The sequence below is a fragment of the Gobio gobio genome (assembly GCF_949357685.1).
Source record: "Gobio gobio genome assembly, chromosome: 15".
NCBI lineage: Eukaryota > Metazoa > Chordata > Actinopteri > Cypriniformes > Gobionidae > Gobio > Gobio gobio.
In genome coordinates, this window is record NC_137108.1 from 26,682,698 (window position 1) to 26,705,469 (window position 22,772).

The 22,772-nt window shown below is 37.3% G+C and overlaps 2 protein-coding genes across 4 annotated transcripts in view; one reads left to right on the forward strand and one right to left on the reverse strand.

The window, feature by feature from the left end:
• Positions 1-116: 116 nt before the first annotated feature.
• Positions 117-22,772, forward strand: part of slc50a1 (solute carrier family 50 member 1) — a 214,583-nt gene continuing 191,927 nt past the window's right edge. Inside the window, exons 1-6 of one of the 3 annotated variants that reach the window (XM_079836902.1) lie at positions 117-347; positions 899-976; positions 1,120-1,243; positions 1,514-1,675; positions 4,979-5,098; positions 5,182-7,530. In XM_079836902.1, coding sequence (XP_079693028.1) covers positions 280-347; positions 899-976; positions 1,120-1,243; positions 1,514-1,675; positions 4,979-5,098; positions 5,182-5,289 — 660 coding nt within the window. In that variant the 5' untranslated portion in view covers positions 117-279 and the 3' untranslated portion in view covers positions 5,290-7,530. Of the gene's footprint in view, positions 348-898; positions 1,000-1,119; positions 1,244-1,513; positions 1,676-4,978; positions 5,099-5,181; positions 7,531-22,772 lie in introns of those variants that run through there. The other 2 variants (XM_079836903.1, XR_013818035.1) reach the window with 2 other exon arrangements.
• On the reverse strand, positions 18,252-22,431 carry LOC307138081 (uncharacterized protein). The gene is made up of 4 exons (XM_079836216.1): positions 22,380-22,431; positions 20,564-20,664; positions 20,243-20,373; positions 18,252-18,598 (listed from the first exon to the last, which is right to left on the reverse strand). Exons 2-4 carry the CDS (start codon positions 20,631-20,633, stop codon positions 18,464-18,466), a joined length of 336 nt encoding a protein of 111 aa, XP_079692342.1. The 5' UTR covers positions 20,634-20,664; positions 22,380-22,431; the 3' UTR covers positions 18,252-18,463.

Consider the following 22,772-nt stretch of genomic DNA (forward strand, 5'->3'; position numbering starts at 1 on the left):
CGTGTTTGTACTTGATTTATGTTTTAGAAAGAACAAAAAACGACAAAACTACAACCGGACTACAAAATGACGCTGAGAGCATTTCTTGGTGGATAACCAATCAGAGTGAAGGAGGCGATTCACACTGATTACAAACACGGAAACACAGAGAGTGGACGTCAGCGTTGCATGAGTGCCTGATTTCATAGGTTTTGTAAATATAAATCATTCGCTTGATTACACAGGTGACAGTACCGAAGCTGTACAGAAGCAACGCTTATTGTTGCGCTTTTTCAGTCTATGGATTTTCTGCAGCTGCTATCATGTGCGTGCATCATATTCACCGTCGGGATGTTCACGACGGGATTGTAAGTTACTTCTATTTCTAATACTACTTAATATGTATGACAAATCATATCACACATTTGCCATGTAGCTGAGCTAAAATTTACACGCGTACATCTTTAATAATGTTAGGTGTCTATTGGCATGCTCGCTCCTTGAGTTTTCTGTAAATGTATTTAAATACTTTGAATAAATAAAAGTTTTCTATTAAGCTTTTATTTATCATGTTGCAAATATACGTTAATGTTGTTGTTGTTGTTGTTGTTGCAGCCTTCACTCAAGCTCTATAAACCCCCTCACAAATGTCTGCCAACATACTATAATTATTGTTACCATTATTGCCATCTTTATTCTTGTAAGCTGAGCATATTTAAACATTTGGAGGCTGTGCAGGGCGAATTAATTCTGTATGAATGGACAGTGCAAAATATGAAACGTATGATTTGCAAATGCATAACCTGCTGTGTCTACTGTGCCAGTAAGTTATTTGCAAATGCAAAACTTGCTGTGTCTACTATGCCAGTAAGTTATGCCGTCTTCCGAGATAATATTTACACCGTCTCTGTCTTTGCAGGTCAGACTTGAAGAAAATGAAGGCCACACAGAGTGCAGATAACGTTCAGTTTCTGCCATTCCTTACCACATGCTTAAAGTACGTATTTGCTTTTCTAGCAAGTAAGTTCTCATTAGTTATTGTATATGTGCATGCAACATAATGTATGCAATGGTCATCATGCATTGAAACCTATATGCAAGTCCATTCAGTCTGAATGATAATTTTGTGTGTGTGTTTAGTAATCTAGGTTGGCTTTACTATGGATTACTGAAGGGAGATGGAACGGTGATTTCTGTAAACATCATTGGAGCCTCTTTACAGACCTTATACATCATAACCTACTGTCATTATACCAAAGAGAAGGTTTGTCATTTAGTCATTGGTTATACAGTGGCGTCCAGAATTTGAGACCACTTACTTCAACATTTTCATCGTCTTTTACATCAGCAGAATAACTGTTTGAATTAATTTCATATTTTTAATTTCAAATTATACTGTCAACTTTGAGTGCAAATTTACAGTAATTTACACCAGATTTGTTTTATTTGAATTGACATGGACTGAAGCCCACTGTATACAAAACAAACATTATGCATATTTTTAAAAAGTATGCTGTACCTATGTGTGTTTCAGAGGCGAGTGTACTCACAGACGCTGCTGATGGTGGTTGTGTTGTGTGTGGGCTGGGTGTATTTTACTATGGTGATTCCTCCTGGAGAAGCTCAACTCTCTCAGCTGGGTCTTGCCTGCAGTGTGTTCACCATCAGCATGTACCTCTCCCCACTCGCTGATCTTGTGAGTACACACACACACACACACACACACACACACACCTACACCTATGCATGTAACCAGCATTAATAATGTTTAAAACAAAGTCAGCAAGTAGCATGTATTTAAATGTAGGGTAGATACAATTTTTCATATACTCTTCTTTTTGTTAAACTGGTTAAATATCCCGATAACAATATAAAAAAACATGAACTGTACACCAAAACTGTAGCGACAACCTGTCCACACGCAAAACAAGAGCAGCGGTTACAACAAACGTTAGACACTTTATTTCCACTTTTCAAATATTTTCTTCATTTTTATTGAAAATAAATGCCTTTACGATCTGATATGTGATGAGAAAAGGAAGTACAGCAAGTTCGGTAAAAGGCGGATTCGAAGGGCAGGTTGAATTGCGTCAAAACTTAGAACCACGCACCTTACCCCTACACTATCACGACTGACAGATAGTGATGGCATGTTCCCAGCTTTACAGAATGAACCTGCGCTTGGAATTGAAAAGTATTAGCGTTATTTGCGTTAATATATAATATATATAATTATATATATACAGTGAGGAAAATAAGTATTTGAACACCCTGCTATTTTGCAAGTTCTCCCACTTAGAAATCATGGAGGGGTCTGAAATTGTCATCGTAGGTGTATATCCACTGTGAGAGACATAATCTAAAAAAAAAAATTCCAGAAATCACAATGTATGATTTTTTAAAACTATTTATTTGTATGATTCAGCTGCAAATAAGTATTTGAACACCTGAGAAAATCAATGTTAATATTTGGTACAGTAGCCTTTGTTTGCAATTACAGGTCAAACGTTTCCTGTAGTTTTTCACCAGGTTTGCACACACTGCAGCAGGGATTTTGGCCCACTCCTCCACACAGATCTTCTCTAGATCAGTCAGGTTTCTGGCCTGCCGCTGAGAAACACGGAGTTTGAGCTCCCTCCAAAGATTCTCTATTGAGTTTAAGTCTGGAGACTGGCTAGGCCACGTCAGAACCTTGATATGCTTCTTACAGAGCCACTCCTTGGTTATCTTGGCTGTGTGCTTCGGGTCATTGTCATGTTGGAAAACCCAGCCTCGACCCATCTTCAATGCTCTAAATGAGGGAAGGAGGTTGTTCCCCAAAATCTCGCAATACATGGCCCCGGTCATCCTCTCCTTAATACAGTGCAGTCGCCCTGTCCCATGTGCAGAAAAACACCCCCAAAGCATGATGCTACCACCCCCATGCTTCACAGTAGGGATGGTGTTCCTGGGATGGTACTCATCATTCTTCTTCCTCCAAACACGTTTAGTGGAATTATGACCAAAAAGTTCTATTTTGGTCTCATCTGACCACATGACTTTCTCCCATAACTCCTCTGGATCATCCAAATGGTCATTGGCAAACTTAAGACGGGCCTGGACATGTGCTGGTTTAAGCAGGGGAACCTTCCGTGCCATGCATGATTTCAAACCATGACGTCTTAGTGTATTACCAGTAACCTTGGAAACGGTGGTCCCAGCTCTTTTCAGGTCATTGACCAGCTCCTCCCGTGTAGTTCTGGGCTGATTTCTCACCTTTCTTAGGATCATTGAGACCCCACGAGGTGATATCTTGCATGGAGCCCCAGTCCGAGGGAGATTGACAGTCATGTTTAGCTTCTTCCCTTTTCTAATGATTGCTCCAACAGTGGACCTTTTTTCACCAAGCTGCTTGGCAATTTCCCTGTAGCCCTTTCCAGCCTTGTGGAGGTGTACAATCTTGTCTCTAGTGTCTTTGGACAGCTCTTTGGTCTTGGCCATGTTAGTAGTTGGATTCTTACTGATTGTATGGGGGGGACAGGTGTCTTTATGCAGCTAACAACCTCAAACAGGTGCATCTAATTTAGGATAATAAATGGAGTGGAGGTGGACATTTTAAAGGCAGACTAACAGGTCTTTGAGGGTCAGAATTCTAGCTGATAGACAGGTGTTCAAATACTTATTTGCAGCTGTATCATACAAATAAATAGTTAAAAAAATCATACATTGTGATTTCTGGATTTTTTTTTTAGATTATGTCTCTCGCAGTGGACATGCACCTACGATGACAATTTCAGACCCCTCCATGATTTCTAAGTGGGAGAACTTGCAAAATAGCAGGGTGTTCAAATACTTATTTTCCTCACTGTGTATATATATAACATAACATAACCTATATACATCTACATATAGCTAACCTATTGAAAGCGTAATCTGACTATACTTATACTTTACATAAAACTTTAGACCTATACTGGATTTCCACATGAAACAATACGTAGTGCAGTGGTAGAGAAGACAGAGCAAAAGAAAGATTCATGATAAAGCAGTGCAAACAGGGTCATTTTAGGATGACATTTTATTTTTAAATGTCCAGTGCACATAGAGAGAATTACATTGCAGTAAATCACATAAAGATGGAAAGAACATGTTTAGGAGTTTTATAGCATATTACCAGGACTGTCAGTGATGCGTATGACAGAGTAAATGTAAATCTTTACTTATGTACAGAGTTTAATGTAAATGTTTTACTTGCATAAACAATATATTAAAATAATAACATAATATGTGATAAAATAACAAATAAGAAGAATAAGTCACAGGAATACAGCACATATTAGAAAAGTTTTAAACATGTTTAATTGCATGCATCAACATGCTAACCATGTAAAAATATTAAAATTAAAAGTTAAACATTATTGGATACATTAATGTTAACAGGGACACCCTTAAAGTTTGCATAAAGCTGTAAAATGGTATGAAGTCTTGTAGTGACATTCCAGCATTCCATCTTTTGTTTATCACTCCATCCATCCTTCTTTTCTATGCCCTCTCGCAGTCTCTATCTTCCTGTTTTTGATCTTTCCCTCTTCCATATTAATCCGTCCAGCTCTGTCTATCTGTCCTGTGCGCTGTGGTGTACTTCCTGTCATTCTCGTACCTCCTTTTGTTGCTTCCTGTTTTTCCCTCCATCACTGTCTGCAAGTGTCAATAGCAGCTTGTTATAGGAGAGACAGTGCATGAGTGTGAATAGCTTATTCTGGTTGGAGCTGGTTTACTGTTTTTTTTTTTAAAGTAAAACACAGTAAAACACACAGGTTTACTGTGTGAATAGCTTATTCTGGTTTACTGTTTTATTCTGGTTGCTCCAGATTTACTGATCCTTGGTGCTGAGGTGGAAGACACCAGTTTGAGCCCCCCCCCCTTATTACCTGTTTCCTCTGTACTTTCTGTCAATAAGAAGTAGCAAAGCATCTTTCTCCTCTCACAAATAAACATTTGTGTTTTGCATTTCCACTAGTTGGAAATCATGCGGACGCAGTCGGTGGAGCGCTTGTCTTTTTCCCTGACTGTCGCTACATTCTTCACATCCACATCATGGACGCTGTATGGCCTTCAGCTCCAGGACTATTATATCATGGTAAGATGATGAAGAGACTGTCCTGAGACATTAGTTTGAGGTAAAGGAGAAAGCATTATGTATTTCTTTTGTTTGTTTTTCAGGTACCCAACACCCCTGGCATCTTTACTAGCCTCATCCGCTTCTTCCTGTTCTGGTGGTTCGGAGCTATCATTTCGAACAAGCCCTCCTATAAACTCATCCAAATCTGAGAGGGGATCATACATTGAATCTAATTAAGTGCCTTGTCCACTTTCCTTTACCCAAGCCAGAAGAAGTTCTTGGTTTTTTTTTTTTGACATCAGACTGTCATGATACTTTCTGAACTCAATCCTCTAGTGAAATTGCCACCTTAAATTCTGTGAAGTCAGGCAGTTTTCATTTTATCTTTAAAAAGCGATTTTTTTTAAAAAGCGACTTTACCAAAAGCGATATTGCTGTCACCATTTACTCTCTCGCGTTGTTCCAAATCCGTTTGACTTTCTTTCATCAGTTGGAACATAAAAGAAGATATTTTTAGACATTTCTTCACTGTTTCTATTTTGTGTCCATGCTTTGGAAGTCAATGGTAACTGTATGGCTACCAACATTCTTCAGAATATATTCTTTGTGTTCCACTGAAGAAATAGTCATACAGGTTTGGAACAACATGAGGGTGAGTAAATGACTCAAATAACAATCCTGGACTTTATTTCTGCTCACAAATGAGGACAGTGTTTTCCCCATGCAATTTCAAAGAATTGGAAGCTGGAGCTTTTAGTGTTTAAAAATAGACAAAAAAAAAAACACTTTCACTATTCACTATCTTGAATCTCGATCTTAGCTCTTTTTGGGACCTGTTTCTTGAACGGAATGTTCTTTTGAGTGATCTTTTAATGAATCTAATGACTGAATGAGTCATTCTCAAATATGACTGATCTGGTTCTTGAGCTCATAGGAGGGGAAGATTTTCAGACTGTCTTATGTCTTTTAGATCTATTTTATGATACTTTTATGGCTTGAAAGTTCCTTACCTATTCTTTGAGGAAATTCTTTCTTCAGAATTTCTTTGTGCTTCCTGGAAGAGTCCTCAGAATTTCCTGTAAGAAAAGAAAGTCATACAGGTTTGGAACGACGTGTGTAAATAATGACAGTATATTAATTCTGAGTGACAGACAATTTTCACGTTTTTCTCAGTCGACCATTATAGGGATGAGGATGCTCTAAGTTTGTTTGGCAGGTATTTTCCAGTTATTAAGTGATGAAATCTGCAAACATGACACACCCCAAACCGAGAGCTCAAACTTGTTTTCTGTTTCAGCCCTTTGTTTTTTAAATCTTGGGTACATACTGTTTGGCTACAGAATCATTCATTGATCATAGACCATTCATTCTTTATTGTGTCCAGATTTCAGTTTGGCAGCTATTTAATCAGCATCCAGCTCAAGTGACACACCCCAAATGAAACTTTATGTGTATAAAACCTTGTTACATAGAAAATTAGTTTGACAGATTAAGAATATCTGTCATATATATCTGTTCACAGTTCTTGTTTTGTAGTTGGAACAAAAAACAATTTTTCCTAATCATTCTCACCGTCGGAACACCATACTTTACGATAAGCCCATCAAAATAATTTTGAAATAAACAATAACTTTACACATTCCCTTCCCTCAGAGAACACCAAAGTCGCACAAAATCTGAAGGCTTTATTCGTGTGAGTTGCGGTGACAGGCACGATATGGAGAAGAGTAATCTGCAAATTCACTAAAATACATATTCATAACCCATAAAATGGTGAGATGAAAATCTTTAGCAGTCACTGGCTGTTAAGGTTGTTTTGCATATGATAAATAATAAGGCAATAACTCTTATTGGGTCTTACTGTACATCGTTCGGTACTTTATTCACAGTCTTTTCAAGTCTCCAAGACTTGGCTTTGTGAAGCAAAATGATGATGAGGATTTCAAACATATGAACTGTGTTTTATTGTTGTATTGTTAATGGCTTATTTGGTTATGTTTTGTGTTGTACACTAAGCTGTCTTTATGTTTTTTTTGTACTATTGTATATCCTATGCAAGAGTGTATATCGGAGGGGATTTAGAGGGATGTTCTTTCTATAGTTTTCTGGGGAAAAAATGGCTCAAATAAATTTTTATATAACAACCTTCAATGTCTGGCTGAGACTGAGGGAAGAAGTTATGAGAGCTTAGCAGGGGAATGTGAGAGGATTTTGTTCTGGTCTCAAAGAGGATCAGCACCGATTGTGAGCAATGAAAGCTAAAATGTGCTCAAAAGCCGAGGCGTAACGCGTACTGACAGACATTTTAATTTCTGTGGGAAATAACAGCACACTTATCTCCCGCTATTAGCCTAGGTGTTTGGTTTTGTAGAGCTTGCGTCAAATGTTTGTAAGTGAGTGTGTGTTGTTTGCTTGTTTGTATTGGTTAACATGAGCGAGTGGGAACCGTGTGTTTGCTGTTTCTCAGTGCCTATGCAGTCTTTACATGCTTTTCCTGTCTGCCTCAGAGAAAGACATGAAAGGGGGAAAGCTTTGTGGGTGATTGTTCATCAGGAGAGTGTGTTTTTGGAAGAAAAAGAAAATGACTGATTGGCAAAACCTCGTTTGTGAGAGAAACCATGTCTATGGCAGTATCGCGCATGAAGACGAAAGCATTTTTTTCAGTCTTTAGTCATGTTTGTCTAAATGCTGTTTATGTAAACGTAACGCATGTAAGAAATCATTTGCAGGTCCATTCTGCTGTGATAGTGAGAGGGGAAAAATATATTTAAACAAGATATGTTTCTTGTGCAGCAAATCAGCATTTAGAATAATGTATCATGTGACTGGAGGAATGATGCTGAAAATTCAGCTTTGCATCACAGGAAAAAAATAGTTTTTAAAATATATTTAAAATGGAAAACTATATTTTATTAGCTCCTCCTTATTTTAAACTGTAATAATATTTCACATCATTACTGTTTTACTGCATTTATTTGTTTTAACCTTTTAACTGTCACCGTCCCACTTTTTTTGATCGCCTTTTTTTCGTATCATATATTTGAGTAAATATCATAAATTAGGTATCATTCGAAAGCTTACGAACCCGTTTTGAAATTGGACATTGCGTTACCATGGAAATGGTACTTTAAATTCTTCTAGCGGGCTCCTCCCCTAGTGGGCGGTGTGATGTTTCATATTACAACATTTATTTTAACTACTTTATAATCAAAATCTTTTCTAATCTTCTATTAATGCATTTGGCAGACGCTTTTATCCAAAGCGACTTACTTATTACAGGGACAATCCCCCTGGAGCAACGTGGAGTAAAGTGCCTTGCTCAAGGACACACTGGTCGTGACCGCTGGGATAGAACCAGCAACTTTCTGCATATCAGTTCAGTGGTTTAACCCACTGGACCACCATCTTGACAAAACACATATCGTCGGAATGGTCTGAGTCTCAGGGTTCCATATTTGGTGACCGTTTTGTGATGGAAGTGACATTTGGACAGAAATTTACAGGAAAATGCATCAAAAAAACAATCAATGGAATTTCAATGACACCCGGTGGCTATTTTTGGTATAGAGCCTAAATCTCATTGGAACCAATTTTTGTGATATCAACTTCAAATTTTGAACACAACTTGGTTAGTCATATGACTTTGATTTTATAGTCATTTTAGATTAAAACATTTTTGTAAAATATGTTTATATAAAATAAAAAAATATTTAGTAAAGCATTTTTTATTTACAGTAAATTTAAACTTCCATAACGTTTTCATACTTTCATGTTTTAAATTGCTTTCAGCAATAATCTGCCGAGTGTCTGCTTTAAAACAAGACCAAATATAGGTCTATATTCCAAAACGTTCTTGAATTACAGCCTTTTAAGTTTGGATAGTGCATTTTCATGTGTATTCTCAAAAAGGGGGGTGACAGTTAAGGTTAAACGAAAGTAGACTGGCTGGTGATCTATTTTTTAACAGTCTATGGTGATGATAAGAGACTTCTTAAAGCAGCACTAGGCAACTTTTCAACCTTTATAATATATTTTCAAACCTCTTGTGATGATACATCGACTTTCAATAGGTTGAATGACATGTCTGCCATAGCCTGACGGGGTCTGTATCGTTTTTAATCGTACTTTTAAACTTCGGGTTTCGGTTAGTAACCCGAGGAAAAAAAAGAACTACAAAATTCGACTGCTTTACGGTATATACGTCACCTCCGCCACCACCCCCACTTCCTTAAATTCGGACGTGCGAGCCCAACTATCATTTGTTTGCCGAATGTTATAGTCATGGCCGAAGCAGCACAGAAAAATAAGAAAGCAAAGGTTTTGTCGGAGGAAAGCAAAAAGAGGAAACGAGAAAGTGATCGGATTAAAGGCAGGACGAGGATCAACATTGGGCCAGCGTTTGCTCGTGAGCTGAAGGAGGAGGGGCTACATTCTTGCAAGTAAATACAGTACAAATACAGACGTACAAAATCATATTTTAGGATACCTAACATGTCTGTGATATTGGTTTATTTGTCTTGCCTCAAGCTATAATGCAAATCGATTTTTCAAATTTGCAGATTCATCTATGGTAGCTTGATATTATAATATTGACGATATATGGTTATTACCTACCACTCAAACATTGAATTGAAGTATCATATAGATTCTGTAAAACGGTAACCAATAGACTAGGCTACTATAATGACGCTGGCTTGTAAACGTGAGCATCTTGATCATTTGGCGTTTGAAAAAAATAAAACCCATGAAATAATATTCATATGACATGCTGAAACATATGCCACTGTACCTGGGATGAAGACATTTCACACGCGACGCAAGCAGAACACCTGCATGTGAACTCCATAGACATGTGAACTCCTCCTGCAGTGTTCAGGGCTATCATAGTTGTCATGTCAACAAATGCACGTGCGATGCATCCACTGATGTAGAATGACAGTTTACGACAGTAGTAGAGGACAATACTGTTTCCCAACTGTAGGGGGACCCCGAGAGCAAAAACTACCTAGTGCTGAAAAAAAAAAGATTAAAGGGATAGTTCATCCAAAAATGAAAATTCTGTCATCATTTATACTCACCCTCTTCTGAACCTGTATGGGATTCTTTGTTGTGTGGAAATTAAAAGAAGATTGAAGAATGTGGGTATTCAAACAGTTGGTCCCCATTGACTTCCAATGTAAGAAAAAAGACTATGGAAGTCAATGGGGACCAAAAACTGTTCATCTTTTAATTTCCACAGAACAAATAATTTCATATAGGTTCAGAAGAGGGGTGAGTATGATGATAGAATTTTCATTTTGGGGTGAACTTTAAAAAAGATCTTACTGACCTTTTGAATGGTAGATCAACTAAAATGATACATTTTCCTTTTCAACTTTTAACATGTTAAAAGTGTTTTTGGTTCTCTGACAACACATTGTAATATCTGGGTCCTGAAGCAAAACCAGTTGAGAGTTGCTGATTTAAAAGAATGTAGTTCAGTAAATAAAATTAAAAAAAAGAGATTTTGGGTCACTTCTGCAGGATTACCTCATGTAATGTCATTTTATATTCTGTGTACACTGTCAGAAAAAAAAGGTACAGTGCAGGTACAATTTTGTTCCTAGGGGTACAAAACACATTTAAAGGTCCACAATGGGTACAGATATGTACCCAAAAGAGGGTACCACCCCAGTGACAGCCACTTGTACCCTAAAAGGTACAGTTTTGTACTTTTTTTCTGACAGTGTATAGGTTTAGGGGTAGGGTTAGTGTAAGGGGATAGAATATACAGTTTGTACAATATAAAAAACATTATGTCTATGGAGAGTCCCCACATAGTGACCCAGACGTGTGTGTGTGTGTGTGTGTGTGTGTGTGTGTGTGTGTGTGTGTGTGTGTGGACTGGTAATCATCACGTTATGGGGACAAAATGTCCCCACAAAGATAGCAATATCCGAAATCCTCATCCTTGTGGGGACATTTTTAGGTCCCCATGAGGAAAACATCTTATAAATCAGACTAAGTGATGTTTTTTGAAAATGTAAAATTGCAGAATGTCTCCTGTGAGGGTTAGGTTTAGGGGCAGGGGCAGTGTAGGGGGATAGAATATACGGTATGTACGGTATAAAAACCATTACGCCTATGGAAAGTCCCCATAAAAGATGAAAACACTACGTGTGTGTGTGTGTGTGTGTGTGTGTGTGTGTGTGTGTGTGTGTGTGTGTGTGTGTGTGTGTGTGTGTGTGTGTGTGTGTGTGTGTGTGTGTGTGTGTGTGTGTGTGTGTGTGTGTGTGTGTGTGTGTGTGTGTGTGTGTGTGTGTGTGTGTGTGTAGTGAGACTCACAGGTCATCGAGTTCTGTATGCGAATCCATTTAAGGTAACATTACAAGAGAAATACATCAATCTGACAATGACCAATTCAAAGTGCATAATTTGCAAGAAAAAAATTATAGATTTTGCCATGATTTGGTCAGACACCATTGTCATTTCCCTATATGAAAAATGGCACCCACACCATGACAAGCTCCTCAGGCTGAAACTAGGAAACGATTTAGTGTAATTACAGTGTAAACCCGTCTCTGTTACACAATAGACAGATAGATAAACAGACGGGGGCTGGACGGTCAGGAGTAATGGATGACCATGTGGAGACAGAAAGACTAGACACTCACAATGCTCAAGATTGTGTGTGTGTTGCGGTGCAAGTGTTCCTTGATGGGACACTTGTGTGAAGGCATCCGGGCAAATGTGTTTATTATGAATCACATCTGATTGATCTCGGACACTTTGCTCTGTTCTCATCACTAACAGCGCAGTAGCTGTGGTGTGTGTACGTGTGGGAGTGTGTATTAATGTATGTTTAATCAGTGCAACAATGGGAGTCTACTGCAAAACAGGATACCACTGTTTCCTGCAGCAGAGACTGTCTCTGGGATACACACACAAACATACACACCACCTTATGGCTGTCTAGGTTGCTAACTATGCACTTTCTCAGTGACTTTTTTAGAAATTCAGATGAACAATGATTATTTTTTGTTTATATGCATTAGAATTTGTGTATATGTCAAAATGCATTATAAATTCTGCTCATGAATGTCTTTGTTTTGTTGGAGATTCTTGTCTGATTCTTGAGTACGGGGACAAAAGAGACTGGTGTTACTGGAAAAGCAATTGTTACCTTGAGGATCTATTTCTACTCGATCTTTTGATTTAAACTAGTCAGGTTAAATATTATTTTATTAAATGTAAAATTGTATGAATATATTACAATATAGAATAGAAAACTTTATTGTCATTGTACAGCTGTACAACAAAATTTTGTCTCAATATAAATATTAAATAAAAATTTTAATGTAATAAAAATATAAAGAATTATATATATATTTTTTAACTTAAAATCAAGTTTGACTTTAATATAGTTACCAATGAAAAAATCATAAATTATTAAAATTCCCCCCAATTATTATTATTTTTCTTTTTACAATTTGGATGACGGAGTTGAGGAATCATGGCAGTGATACAGACAATAATTGCAATTATTTAATTTTTAATTATAAATCTCTGTATGATCTTGCTGAGCGTGTGATGACGGCTGACTTTGATATTGCATGTTTAAAAACCAATGTTATCATAAATACATGATTGTGTAAACCAAAAGCAGATGACCTTTTGAAAGAGTGGTATTATTATTTTTTATTATATTAATTATATTATTTTAATTATATTAATTATATCATAACACTTTATTTTAAGGTGATGTAGTTACACGTTACTACATGCACTTACTATAGTAATAACAGTAAATTATACATAATTACATGTAACTAATTATATCATATTATATTTATTATATTATAATAATATAAAAAACCTGCAAAAAAAAAAAAGGCTCCGAAAAGTGCAGATACTTCCAGCGTCATGTGTTTCGAAATATGGCTTAAGATACATCTTGTCGTCAGTGCATCTCTGTGATGATCCAAATAAATGTAATAAATGTGCAGAAGGAGCAATTTCAACTTCTGTTTGCTGAACTCAGAAAAACAGTAGTGTGTGTTTGCTGCATCAGCATGCTGGCATGTGTGTGAGTGTGTGTGTGCGTGTGCAATGTCAGCTCATATGTTTCGGCTTTCAGCAAGTAAAACACACCTGTGAGAGCTCCAGCTGTTGTTTTGAAGAGCCCGAACAAGGGAAGCAGAGACAGAGGAAGAGGAATGTGCTGCTCACCCTTTTTTTTCCTTCGGCCCTTCTCTTCTCCTGTATCACGTTTGTTCTGTTTACTTTCATCTCATTCACATCTCTTTTTTTCCTACAACAGCCTTAATTATATCTCTCCTCGTGCTTGTTTGCATTCGTCTGCTTCTGTCTTTACGCCAGCACTATAGATGAGTTCACAAAAGACGCCAAAAGCACCACAAGTTGTACCAACATGTTTTTAATAGATAGACTCCATTCTTCAAATCTTAATAAACATGAGACAGAGAGCAGAAGACACAGGCACAGACAGGCAACACCCCTCTGGCACCTGCTGACCTCTTTCACAGATTTCAGGTTAAACTTCTGCTAGTAAAACAGGTTAGGTCAAAGGTCACAGACTGTAATGGTGACCTTGTTTTTCTCCTGTCCAACTGTCTCACCATCTTCTCTGTCTCTCCGTTTCATGTGCAGTTGCTTTAGGCAGGCATTTATGATCAACAGTGTGCAGACTCAAGGCATTCAAGCTGCTATTTCAAGCTTTAGTACTCCATTGCCTGCATTTCCCTCTCAAAATGACTCGACTCTCTCATCCAACCTCACTTTCAGATCATTTGAGCTGTTTCTCCCAATGCTTCATTTGGTTTCTGTTTACAACATCCTGGGCCTGATTAGGGCACGCTAACCAGCCAAACCTCCACACCTCGCCTTCATTGGAGACTTTAAGCGTGTATTCAGTAGTTTGGTTCTAATTTAAAAAGTACAGTTCTGTGAAATTCTGCTAGTGAAATGCAATCATTTCAATGTTTTTTTGTTGTTGTTGTTTTTTTGTTTGTTTATATAAAAGATTTGTATCCCTTTCACACATAGAGATCACTGCAGTGGACAGCTATTCAAAAAGCCATTTTCTTGGGTATGCATGGGTTTTAATGGCATAGTTGCACATAAACCAAATCCGGGACACTGGTTACACTGCCACCAAGTGGTAAGCCGTTGGATTTGTAATTTGGCCCGCAAAGTTTCACTATAAGCAACTTGATCGTAGCCTCTGTAGATACGCTGGTAGCGTAGTGTTGATGCAATGAGCGAAATTAGACAATGGAACAGACGTTTAGCAGCGGAATATTCAGTTTAACCGTGCAGTCGAAGAAGCATAATATGTCTGAAGGCAGAAGTCTGACAGAAAGACTGACTAAGACAATGCGTGTAAACATCCTTACTGCATAGGAAAGATTATATGATGGAGAAAATCTCAAGCAGTGAAGCCAGCCCAAGTTCCTTCTTTTTCTTTGGGCCGGTAAATGAATTAATTATTGTCAAACTTTCCTCTCTAAATTACACTAGCATCAGTGTAAGTTTGGCCTACTTAAAACTCTTACCACAAACCACCCGATTGTGCTTATCCACGTTTATGGCATTGCGGTGTGGTAGCCTATCGGTAAGTAAATAACAGAAATGTTAATGCTAGCTTAAAGCTACACTATGTAACTTTTCCGTCCACTAGAGGTCGCCTGTTCAAAACAAAGTTGTGGTCTTCACCTCACAGCCGGTGGAAAACAGTCAGGATAGGACTCGGGCGGAAATCATGTTCATGTATGCGATTATTAACATTACTGTAGTCTGAAGCAGAGCAGGACCGAGTGTTGTGGAGCTGAGCAAGGCCGCAGGAGCGATTGAAGAGCGGGACTGTTATTATGGCATAGTCGCCGGCGGGACTTTTATTATGACACGGTTGCCGGTGTCCTGACATTTCATCCTACCCGTCAGATTGTCCTACCAAGGCTTACTGCGCATGCCCACATCAATATTTTTTTTTATTTATTTATTTTTTTTTATTTCAATTCCTCTTTTCCAGTCATGAGTGAGGTAACGCAACTCTGTTTATCGTATTAGATATATCTGAGTGTGTTGAAAGGGAAGTTATGACGTTCGCTCGGCGGCTGCTATGACACTTGTTCACACTGCAGTGAGAGTAAAGTGTTTCACTGAATAAAACCGGAAACCGAGGGTGACGCAGATATGACGCAATCGACAGGCGACTCCCTCACATGCATAGCTCACACGTCCCGGTTCCTTGGTTAAAATAGCAATTTCTCACGATTTACAAATAGTTGGAAACATTTGGAATATTCTAAGTACTCAACTGAACAAAATATATAACACTGGCCTAGTGGTTTCTGGATATTTTACTGCAAAAATCCTACATAGTTCACCTTTAAGAACATGAGCTCAGGTCGATTGGGACACTTTTCCAAGTCATCTCAATGTCAGAAAAATAGTCCAAATCACCCTAAGTTCATTCCTGAACCTTACCCCTATTACGTTGTGGGTGGAAGTAGGGAAAATAATTTATTATTTTGCCTGATTTCATTGCCATTAGCAGGGACGGTTTCTTCGATAGGGAAACGCACCACCAAAGAGCGAAAGGGACGTATTTTCAAACACATTCAAAACAGAGTTAGCTGTCACTATTGTAGTCTACGACGCTCCAACTGCGGGGCGCAAAGCCATGCAGGAGCCCCGATAGATGGCAAAGCGACCCTCAGACAGACGTAGCCCCGGGAACCAGGGCAGGGGCCGCAAAGCGCTTTCAAAGTGTCGATGACACTCTTGCCAACAAATTTTCAGGGGAAGTTGCTAAAGGCAGATCGAGTAGTTGCTAAAAGTTGCTAAATGACGTTGTGACGTCATTGCGCTATGACGTCATTACGTAATCGCAAGGCAAAACTACGCCATTATGTAACGCGTAGATATTACTTGAAATGCTCATTTAGATTTGTTTGTAAAATAAATTAAAGCAATGTGTTAGTTAATATGTACGGATCGAGCCCCACACATGACGTGCAAGAAAAAAAAAAGTAAATTGTGCGCAAAATTTACAAATTTGTTCCCTCGATTTAATAAACCGTCCACACGATTTACTCATTTGTTCCCTCGATTTATAAATCGCGTGCATGATTTAGCCTACTAGTTTTTTTTCTGCATGTCATATGCAGGGCTCCGTAAATATGCTACCTAAATGATCTTCCGGTTTTTACAGTGATTTCCACATTTCCACAGCGATCTTAAGGAATTATGAATGAACCGCTTGGCCTATTGAGCTAGCTTGTACGTGTGTAGTTTGGATTAGAGTCACTTTTCAGAAGTTGCTAAAAGTTGCCAAATAAATTTTAAAAAATTGCTAAATTTGTTGCTGTGCTTTTAGAAAAAAAAGTTGCTAAGGTAGTCTGAAAAGTTGCTAAATCTAGCAACAAAATTGCTAAGTTGGCAACACTGGTCGATGATCAATGGATATATAGTCCAATCAGCATCAAGTCACGTTCTGTGGAGTAGCCTTCCACCTCTTTTGGGTGATTTCACTATGGCTGAGAATGTCTGTTCCATATATATATATATATATATATATATATATATATATATATATATATATATATATATATATATATATATATATATTGGGGAAAGTGGGGTGAGTTGTGCCAGTTTTTACTCAAAGTGACTTTAAAGTGAGGCCATGACAGTAATGTCTTCAACTTAAGAATGTACATATATTTCAGGATGTGATGCATCCCTTAGAACAATAACTTTGGATCTTAAATAAATCGTTTCAGAAATATAGCTTTTGGGAAAAAAAGTGGTCTCTTGGCACAACTTGCCCCTGGTGAGGAGTTGTGCCTTTGGGGAGAATACGTTGGGGTAAATAGTGCCAGTGATTTCTGAAGTAAAACAGAACATTTTAATGTTATGAACTGTAATGCTATATGAAAGCAAGACAAATTCAATACAAACTTACTAATTTAAGGTTTATTTAGATATTGTGACCCTATTAAACTTTTGGAATAAGTCATATTTTGTAGTTTTTGGGAAAACACAAAAAACTTAAATACACAATATATGATAATTGTGAATCATTTCAGGCAAAAAGGCTTTGGCAATAAATGCCTGTTGGCATACATAGAAAGCTGCCTGTCAATTATGTAACATATAAGAATAAAGTGAGGCTCATTTCTAAACATCCTATTGTGACTTAGGCCTCTTAAAAACGGAATAACATTTATCTTTATTAACAAAACTGAAATCAGTGTTAGCTAAATTAAGCAAATGGCAGGCCTCACTTCTCCAGATTATCCCCTGTGGGTATGTAGATCTGGTCTGGATCTGGCCTTACTTAAACTTGTCAATGTTGCAGGGGAATATAAACTTATGCTCTCTTCTGGCTGTACCTCCAAGTTTTTTTGGGGTATGGGTAGTTTCTTGAGCACATCATCCCTAGGGATGACTCCTTCATCGTTTTCTTTCAATGTAAAGATGGGCTTTCATCCACAGACTTCTTTCAACTTTGGCACAACTTAACTCAGGCCCTTTGGCACAAATCCCCCCAGACCCACAAGTTTGAAAAACTAGCATGATCCAGCAGTTAAGAGCTAACATCATGCTAACTGTATAGACTCATTGTGTAGCCTGCTAAAGCACTAAAACGTGTGAAATGTTTTCAAACGTGTCTATAATTGTTCAGACGCTACAATCAAAAAACCTTGATCAGCGAAATTTTACTTTGAAAGGAAAAAAGCAGGGTTTTTTTTAGCTAAAATGTGCTAACCTCCCATGCCACACAACCAATTTCTTCTATGGTTTTCCAGAAACAATGGGTGGAACTACTTCCCCCTTGCACAAATCACCCCACTCTCCCCTATATTTATTATTATTTTTTTTTTTTTAACAGCAGGAACTGCAATGCAATCTCTATGGGTTTCGGGAAGGCTAGCACTACTGTGCTTTCGTCATCATGCGTAACCTTGACTTGTACAGCGATTGGTGGGAACAAACATAACTCTGTTAATAATCTTTAAACTGAAGTGACATAGGCCTACAATAATAATAAAAAAAGTTTTTAGCACCAGCCGCCACTGATTAACAGCCATACCTGCGTACAAATGTGCAAAATGTCTGATCCAGTTGAACGTCATAGATCACATCATAGATAGATTTGGTTTTTGACCAAATTTTATTTCTTCATTTTCATTTTCACAATGGTTTTAAAGTCATTCCTTAAACAATTTATTTCTTTAAATTTCAAGTGATACATCACAGTGTTTATCAAAGATTAGCCTACATGAGATTAAGCTACTGACCAACAATGAGATCTTATTTTTATTACATATAGTTCCATACATGTATAAGCAACTTCATTCGGTCGATAGGTCTTCTTTACTGTGGAGGAGGTCTCTGAACGGAATCGGAGACTCTCTGGACGAGTTTGGCACACTCAGCCAAGTTGAGACGTTTGTCATGATCTTCATCTACATCGTCCATCCATTGTTGAGTCACCATTGGGGTCAAGGTCTACCAAGAGTGAGAGAGAGAGAATAATAATGCTGAGCATGTACCATTTTCAAACTTTTTGATGCCAAAGATGGCAAAATATAATGATCCTCTTGAAAAGGACCCCCTTTCTAAAATATATACAGTGGTGGTTAGAATTATTTGCACCCCTGGTAAATATGACCAAAGATGGCTGTAAAAGGTAAATCTGCATTGTTTATCCTTTTGATCTATCATTAGAAAATTTGCATAAACTTTCTTTGAAGTAAAAGAATGGAAATTCACATTATGAAATAAATGTTTTTCTCCAAAACATGTTGGCCACAATTATTGGCACCGACTAGGAACATGAAATTGTCTAGCTATGAAGTCTTGTTTTAGAGGAGTATAAATATGAGGAAACACAAAGGCCAAATTCCCTTAATCATTCATCAAATGAGTAAAACCAAAGAATATAGTTCTGATGTGCAGCAAAATTTGAGCTTCACAAAATAGAAAGTGGCTGTAGGAAAATAGCCAAAGCATTGAAAATTCCCATTTCCACCATCGGGGCAATAATTAAGAAGTTCCAACCAACTAAAGATGTTACAAATCTGCCTGGAAGAGGACGTGTCTATATCGTCCTAATGCACGGCGAAGAGGAGAGTTTGAGTGTACAAAGACTCTCCAAGGATCACAGATGGAAAATTGCAGATTAGTTGAGTCTTTGGAGTAAGAAAGTCAAAAAAAAATAATAATAATTCAAACGACCCCTACATCACCACATGTTGTTTGGGTGGGAATCAAGAAAAATCCTTCTTGCTCATCCAGAAACAAACTCCAGCATATTCAGTTGCAGACACGACTGGAACTTCACTGGTTCTGTGGTCAGATGGAACTATAAAAAGAGCTTTTTGGCAGCAAACCCACCAGGTGGGTTTGGTGCAAACAGGGATAAAAAGTACCCCATGTCCACGGTTAAATATACCGCTGGATCTTTAATGTTGTGGGCCTATTTTTTTTTTTGCTGGAGGTCCTGGACATACATGGTATCATGGATTCTAGCAAATACCAACAGATAAAAAATCAAAACCTGACAGCCTCTGCTAGAAATCTTATAATGGGCCATGGCTGGATCTTCCATCAGGACAACGATCCAAAACAAACATCAAAATCAACGCACAAATGTGTCACTGTGCACAAAATGAAGCTTCTGCCATAGTTGTCCCAGTTCCCTGACCTGAACCCTATAGAAAATGAGTGGGGTGAACTGAAGAGAAAAAGCACCAACATGGATCTGGGAATCTTACGGATCTGGATAGATTCTGTTTGGAGGAATAGTCTCTGATTTCTTTTCAGGTGTTCTCCAAACTCATCAGGCATTATAGGAGAAGACTCAGAGCTGTTATCTTGGCAAAAGGAGGTTGCAAAAAGTATTTAACAAAAGGGTGCCAATAATTATGGCCAACGTGTTTTGGAGAAAAGCATTTATTTCATAATGTGATTTACCCCCCACTTTCAATTGTTTTACCTCAATGAAAGGTTCGATTTTTGTGATTTTTTTTGTGTTGTTGAATAAAAGATCAAACGGATAAACAATCCCAAACCCCTTAGCACTCCCTATTTATATAAATATCATATAATAATGTTTGCTGGTTTCATTGGTTTTAGAAAACATGTACAGACCTGGATTGCCCTTCCAAACTCGATCAGCATCATTTCAAAGACCTTCGGCCCGTCCAGAAGGAGGGTCCCACCCTGAGTGTAGAATGTGCAGATCTCATTTCCTATGCTAGGAGGAGGTGGAGCTGTGCTATCTGTTATATCAGGAGAAAGCAAAGGAAAACATTTTAGATCCAAATGGATGTGACTAAATGACACGGCAAAGCATTGAAATCTAAATAAATAAATAAAAACCTGATGTTAATAATTGTGATTAAAAGTAGAAAGTAATAGTTCAGTTCAGTATCATCTCAAATGAGAGAAAAACTGTGATTGGACACTCACCTTGAGCGTGCACCACAGCAGCCAGCACACAAAGGCTCAACACTGTCACCAGCTGGACAAATCTTGCCATTGCTGCAGATTTTTTAGAAGATGAAGAGAGGCTGGGGGGAAAAAGAGAAGAAAATGAGGAAACACGAGATAAATATTTAAGAGCAGCAATTGTTATATTAAAATGTTAGTACATTGCTAGGTCCACATTGGTCCATGAAAAAATTTGAGAGAAAACATTTTTTACAAACATTTATTTTATGGCTGTCAAAGCTCTGTTAACATACAATATTAATTACTAATCAATTGGTTTATATATTCATTTGATATTGCTTTGTAATTCTGCTTTCTAAAAAAATCATTAGATTAAAATAAATAAGTGTTCGTCTTTCCTTCTTTAAATAGCCAATAGCCTAAGAATATTTATGTAATTATATTTATTGTAAAAAGCACTATACAAATCTTTTTTCATCAGGTTTAGGCTATACATCAAATTTTAAATGTAGAAAAAGATACATAAACTTAAATGTTCTCCAGACGATATTGTATAGCCTAATTTGCGGTTTTTTGGTGCATGACAATTTTTTATTATAGGGCCTAGTGTTTTCACAATACACGTACGTTGTTTCAAAGTAGAAATTCACTTTAATGCTTAGTTTGATTCTTCAGCTTTATATGTATTTCACTAGCTATAAAAAGTTCTTAATAGACATGAAAATACAGCCGCCTTTTTATTTGAGTAAATAAAACTAAATCTTAAGTTAAGAAAGTTAAATAGCCCTGGATATTGGCAGCATTTCATTTGACAATTACATTAAAAAACATCCTCGCATCCTCATTGGTTACTCAGTGGCTCATTTCATTAATCTTTCCATCAGTGTAAAACAATCATTTTGAAAAGACTGTAAACGTGATTTCTTTTAAACGCTCTCTGAAGTGAATTTTTCAAGCTGTCGATCCGGTTGTGCAAGCTTTTGTTCAACTAAAAATGCCGACCGCATTGGCAGAGCTTGTGTGTGTGTGTGTGTTTTCACATTCAATGCTTGTGTTTCTATGTAAACAGTGGTGAAGTGGAACATTATAAAAGATAGTTCACCTCAAAAATTATATTTCTGTCATCACTTATCGTTTCTAACCCATGTGAATTTCTTTCTTCGGTGGAACATGCAAGGGAGATGTTTGGCAGAATGACAGTTTCAGTCACCATTTATTTTTGATTCATATTTAATGAAAGTGAATGGCGATACTGTCATGCTTCCAAACATCTGTGTTTTACAAAAACAAAACAAAAAACAGGTTTGAAACCACATTTTTGGTTGAATGTAGCCTATATATTTTAAAGTTCATTGTGTAGAAATTCATCAATTTGCTTACTTTAAAAAAATGACTTTAAGTCCTAAACAAACCAGGAGCCATTTAAATCCTATTTTTAAAACAATGCCAAAGACAAATTCTCACTTTAACACAATACCTGATATGTTGTGATTCTATTATGCACTCTGATCTTTAAATAGGATATTGTACAGGGATATTTTACTAATCTCTTAAACCAGCATGCAAATGTCAGAGTACGTTATAGTTGATCAAAAAGAAAAAGAAAATAAGCAATGATGTCATAAATAATTTTAGCTTAAATAAATAAAAATTATTTGTTAAATGTCTTCATTTTTAATGTTAATTTCTTCAGGAGAATATCCAAATGTATGGCTTGCAGTCAACACTGGAGTTTGAAAACACACCAGAGGGAAACAGACAGTGAAAACAGAAAGAGAACAAGTAAACCAACAGTGTGTGTAGAGAAAAGTAGAGGAGCGCTGGTGCTTCTTACCTGTATCAAGTCTGAAGAGAAACTGCCAGCTCTCTGAACAAGGAGATGATACAAACTAGGAAAGTGTGATTCACATTTGATACAGAACAAAGTGGGAGGGAAGAAAAAGAACAAGTTATGTAGGTGTGACTTATTGGTTATTGATATGTTCTTCCTTGTTCCTCATGAATGTCATAGAACATAATGATCTACACTGTTAGACATTTTATTGTATTTTTGCGGTAACTTACTGGCAGCACTATTGCCAGTAAGTTACTGTAATTGCCCCTTTACAGTAGCTTACCTGTAAATGTGTTTTACAGTATGATGCCCTTACCGTAATTTAATTTTACAGTATGATGCCCTTACCGTAATTTAATTTTACAGTATGATGCCCTTACCGTAATTTAATTT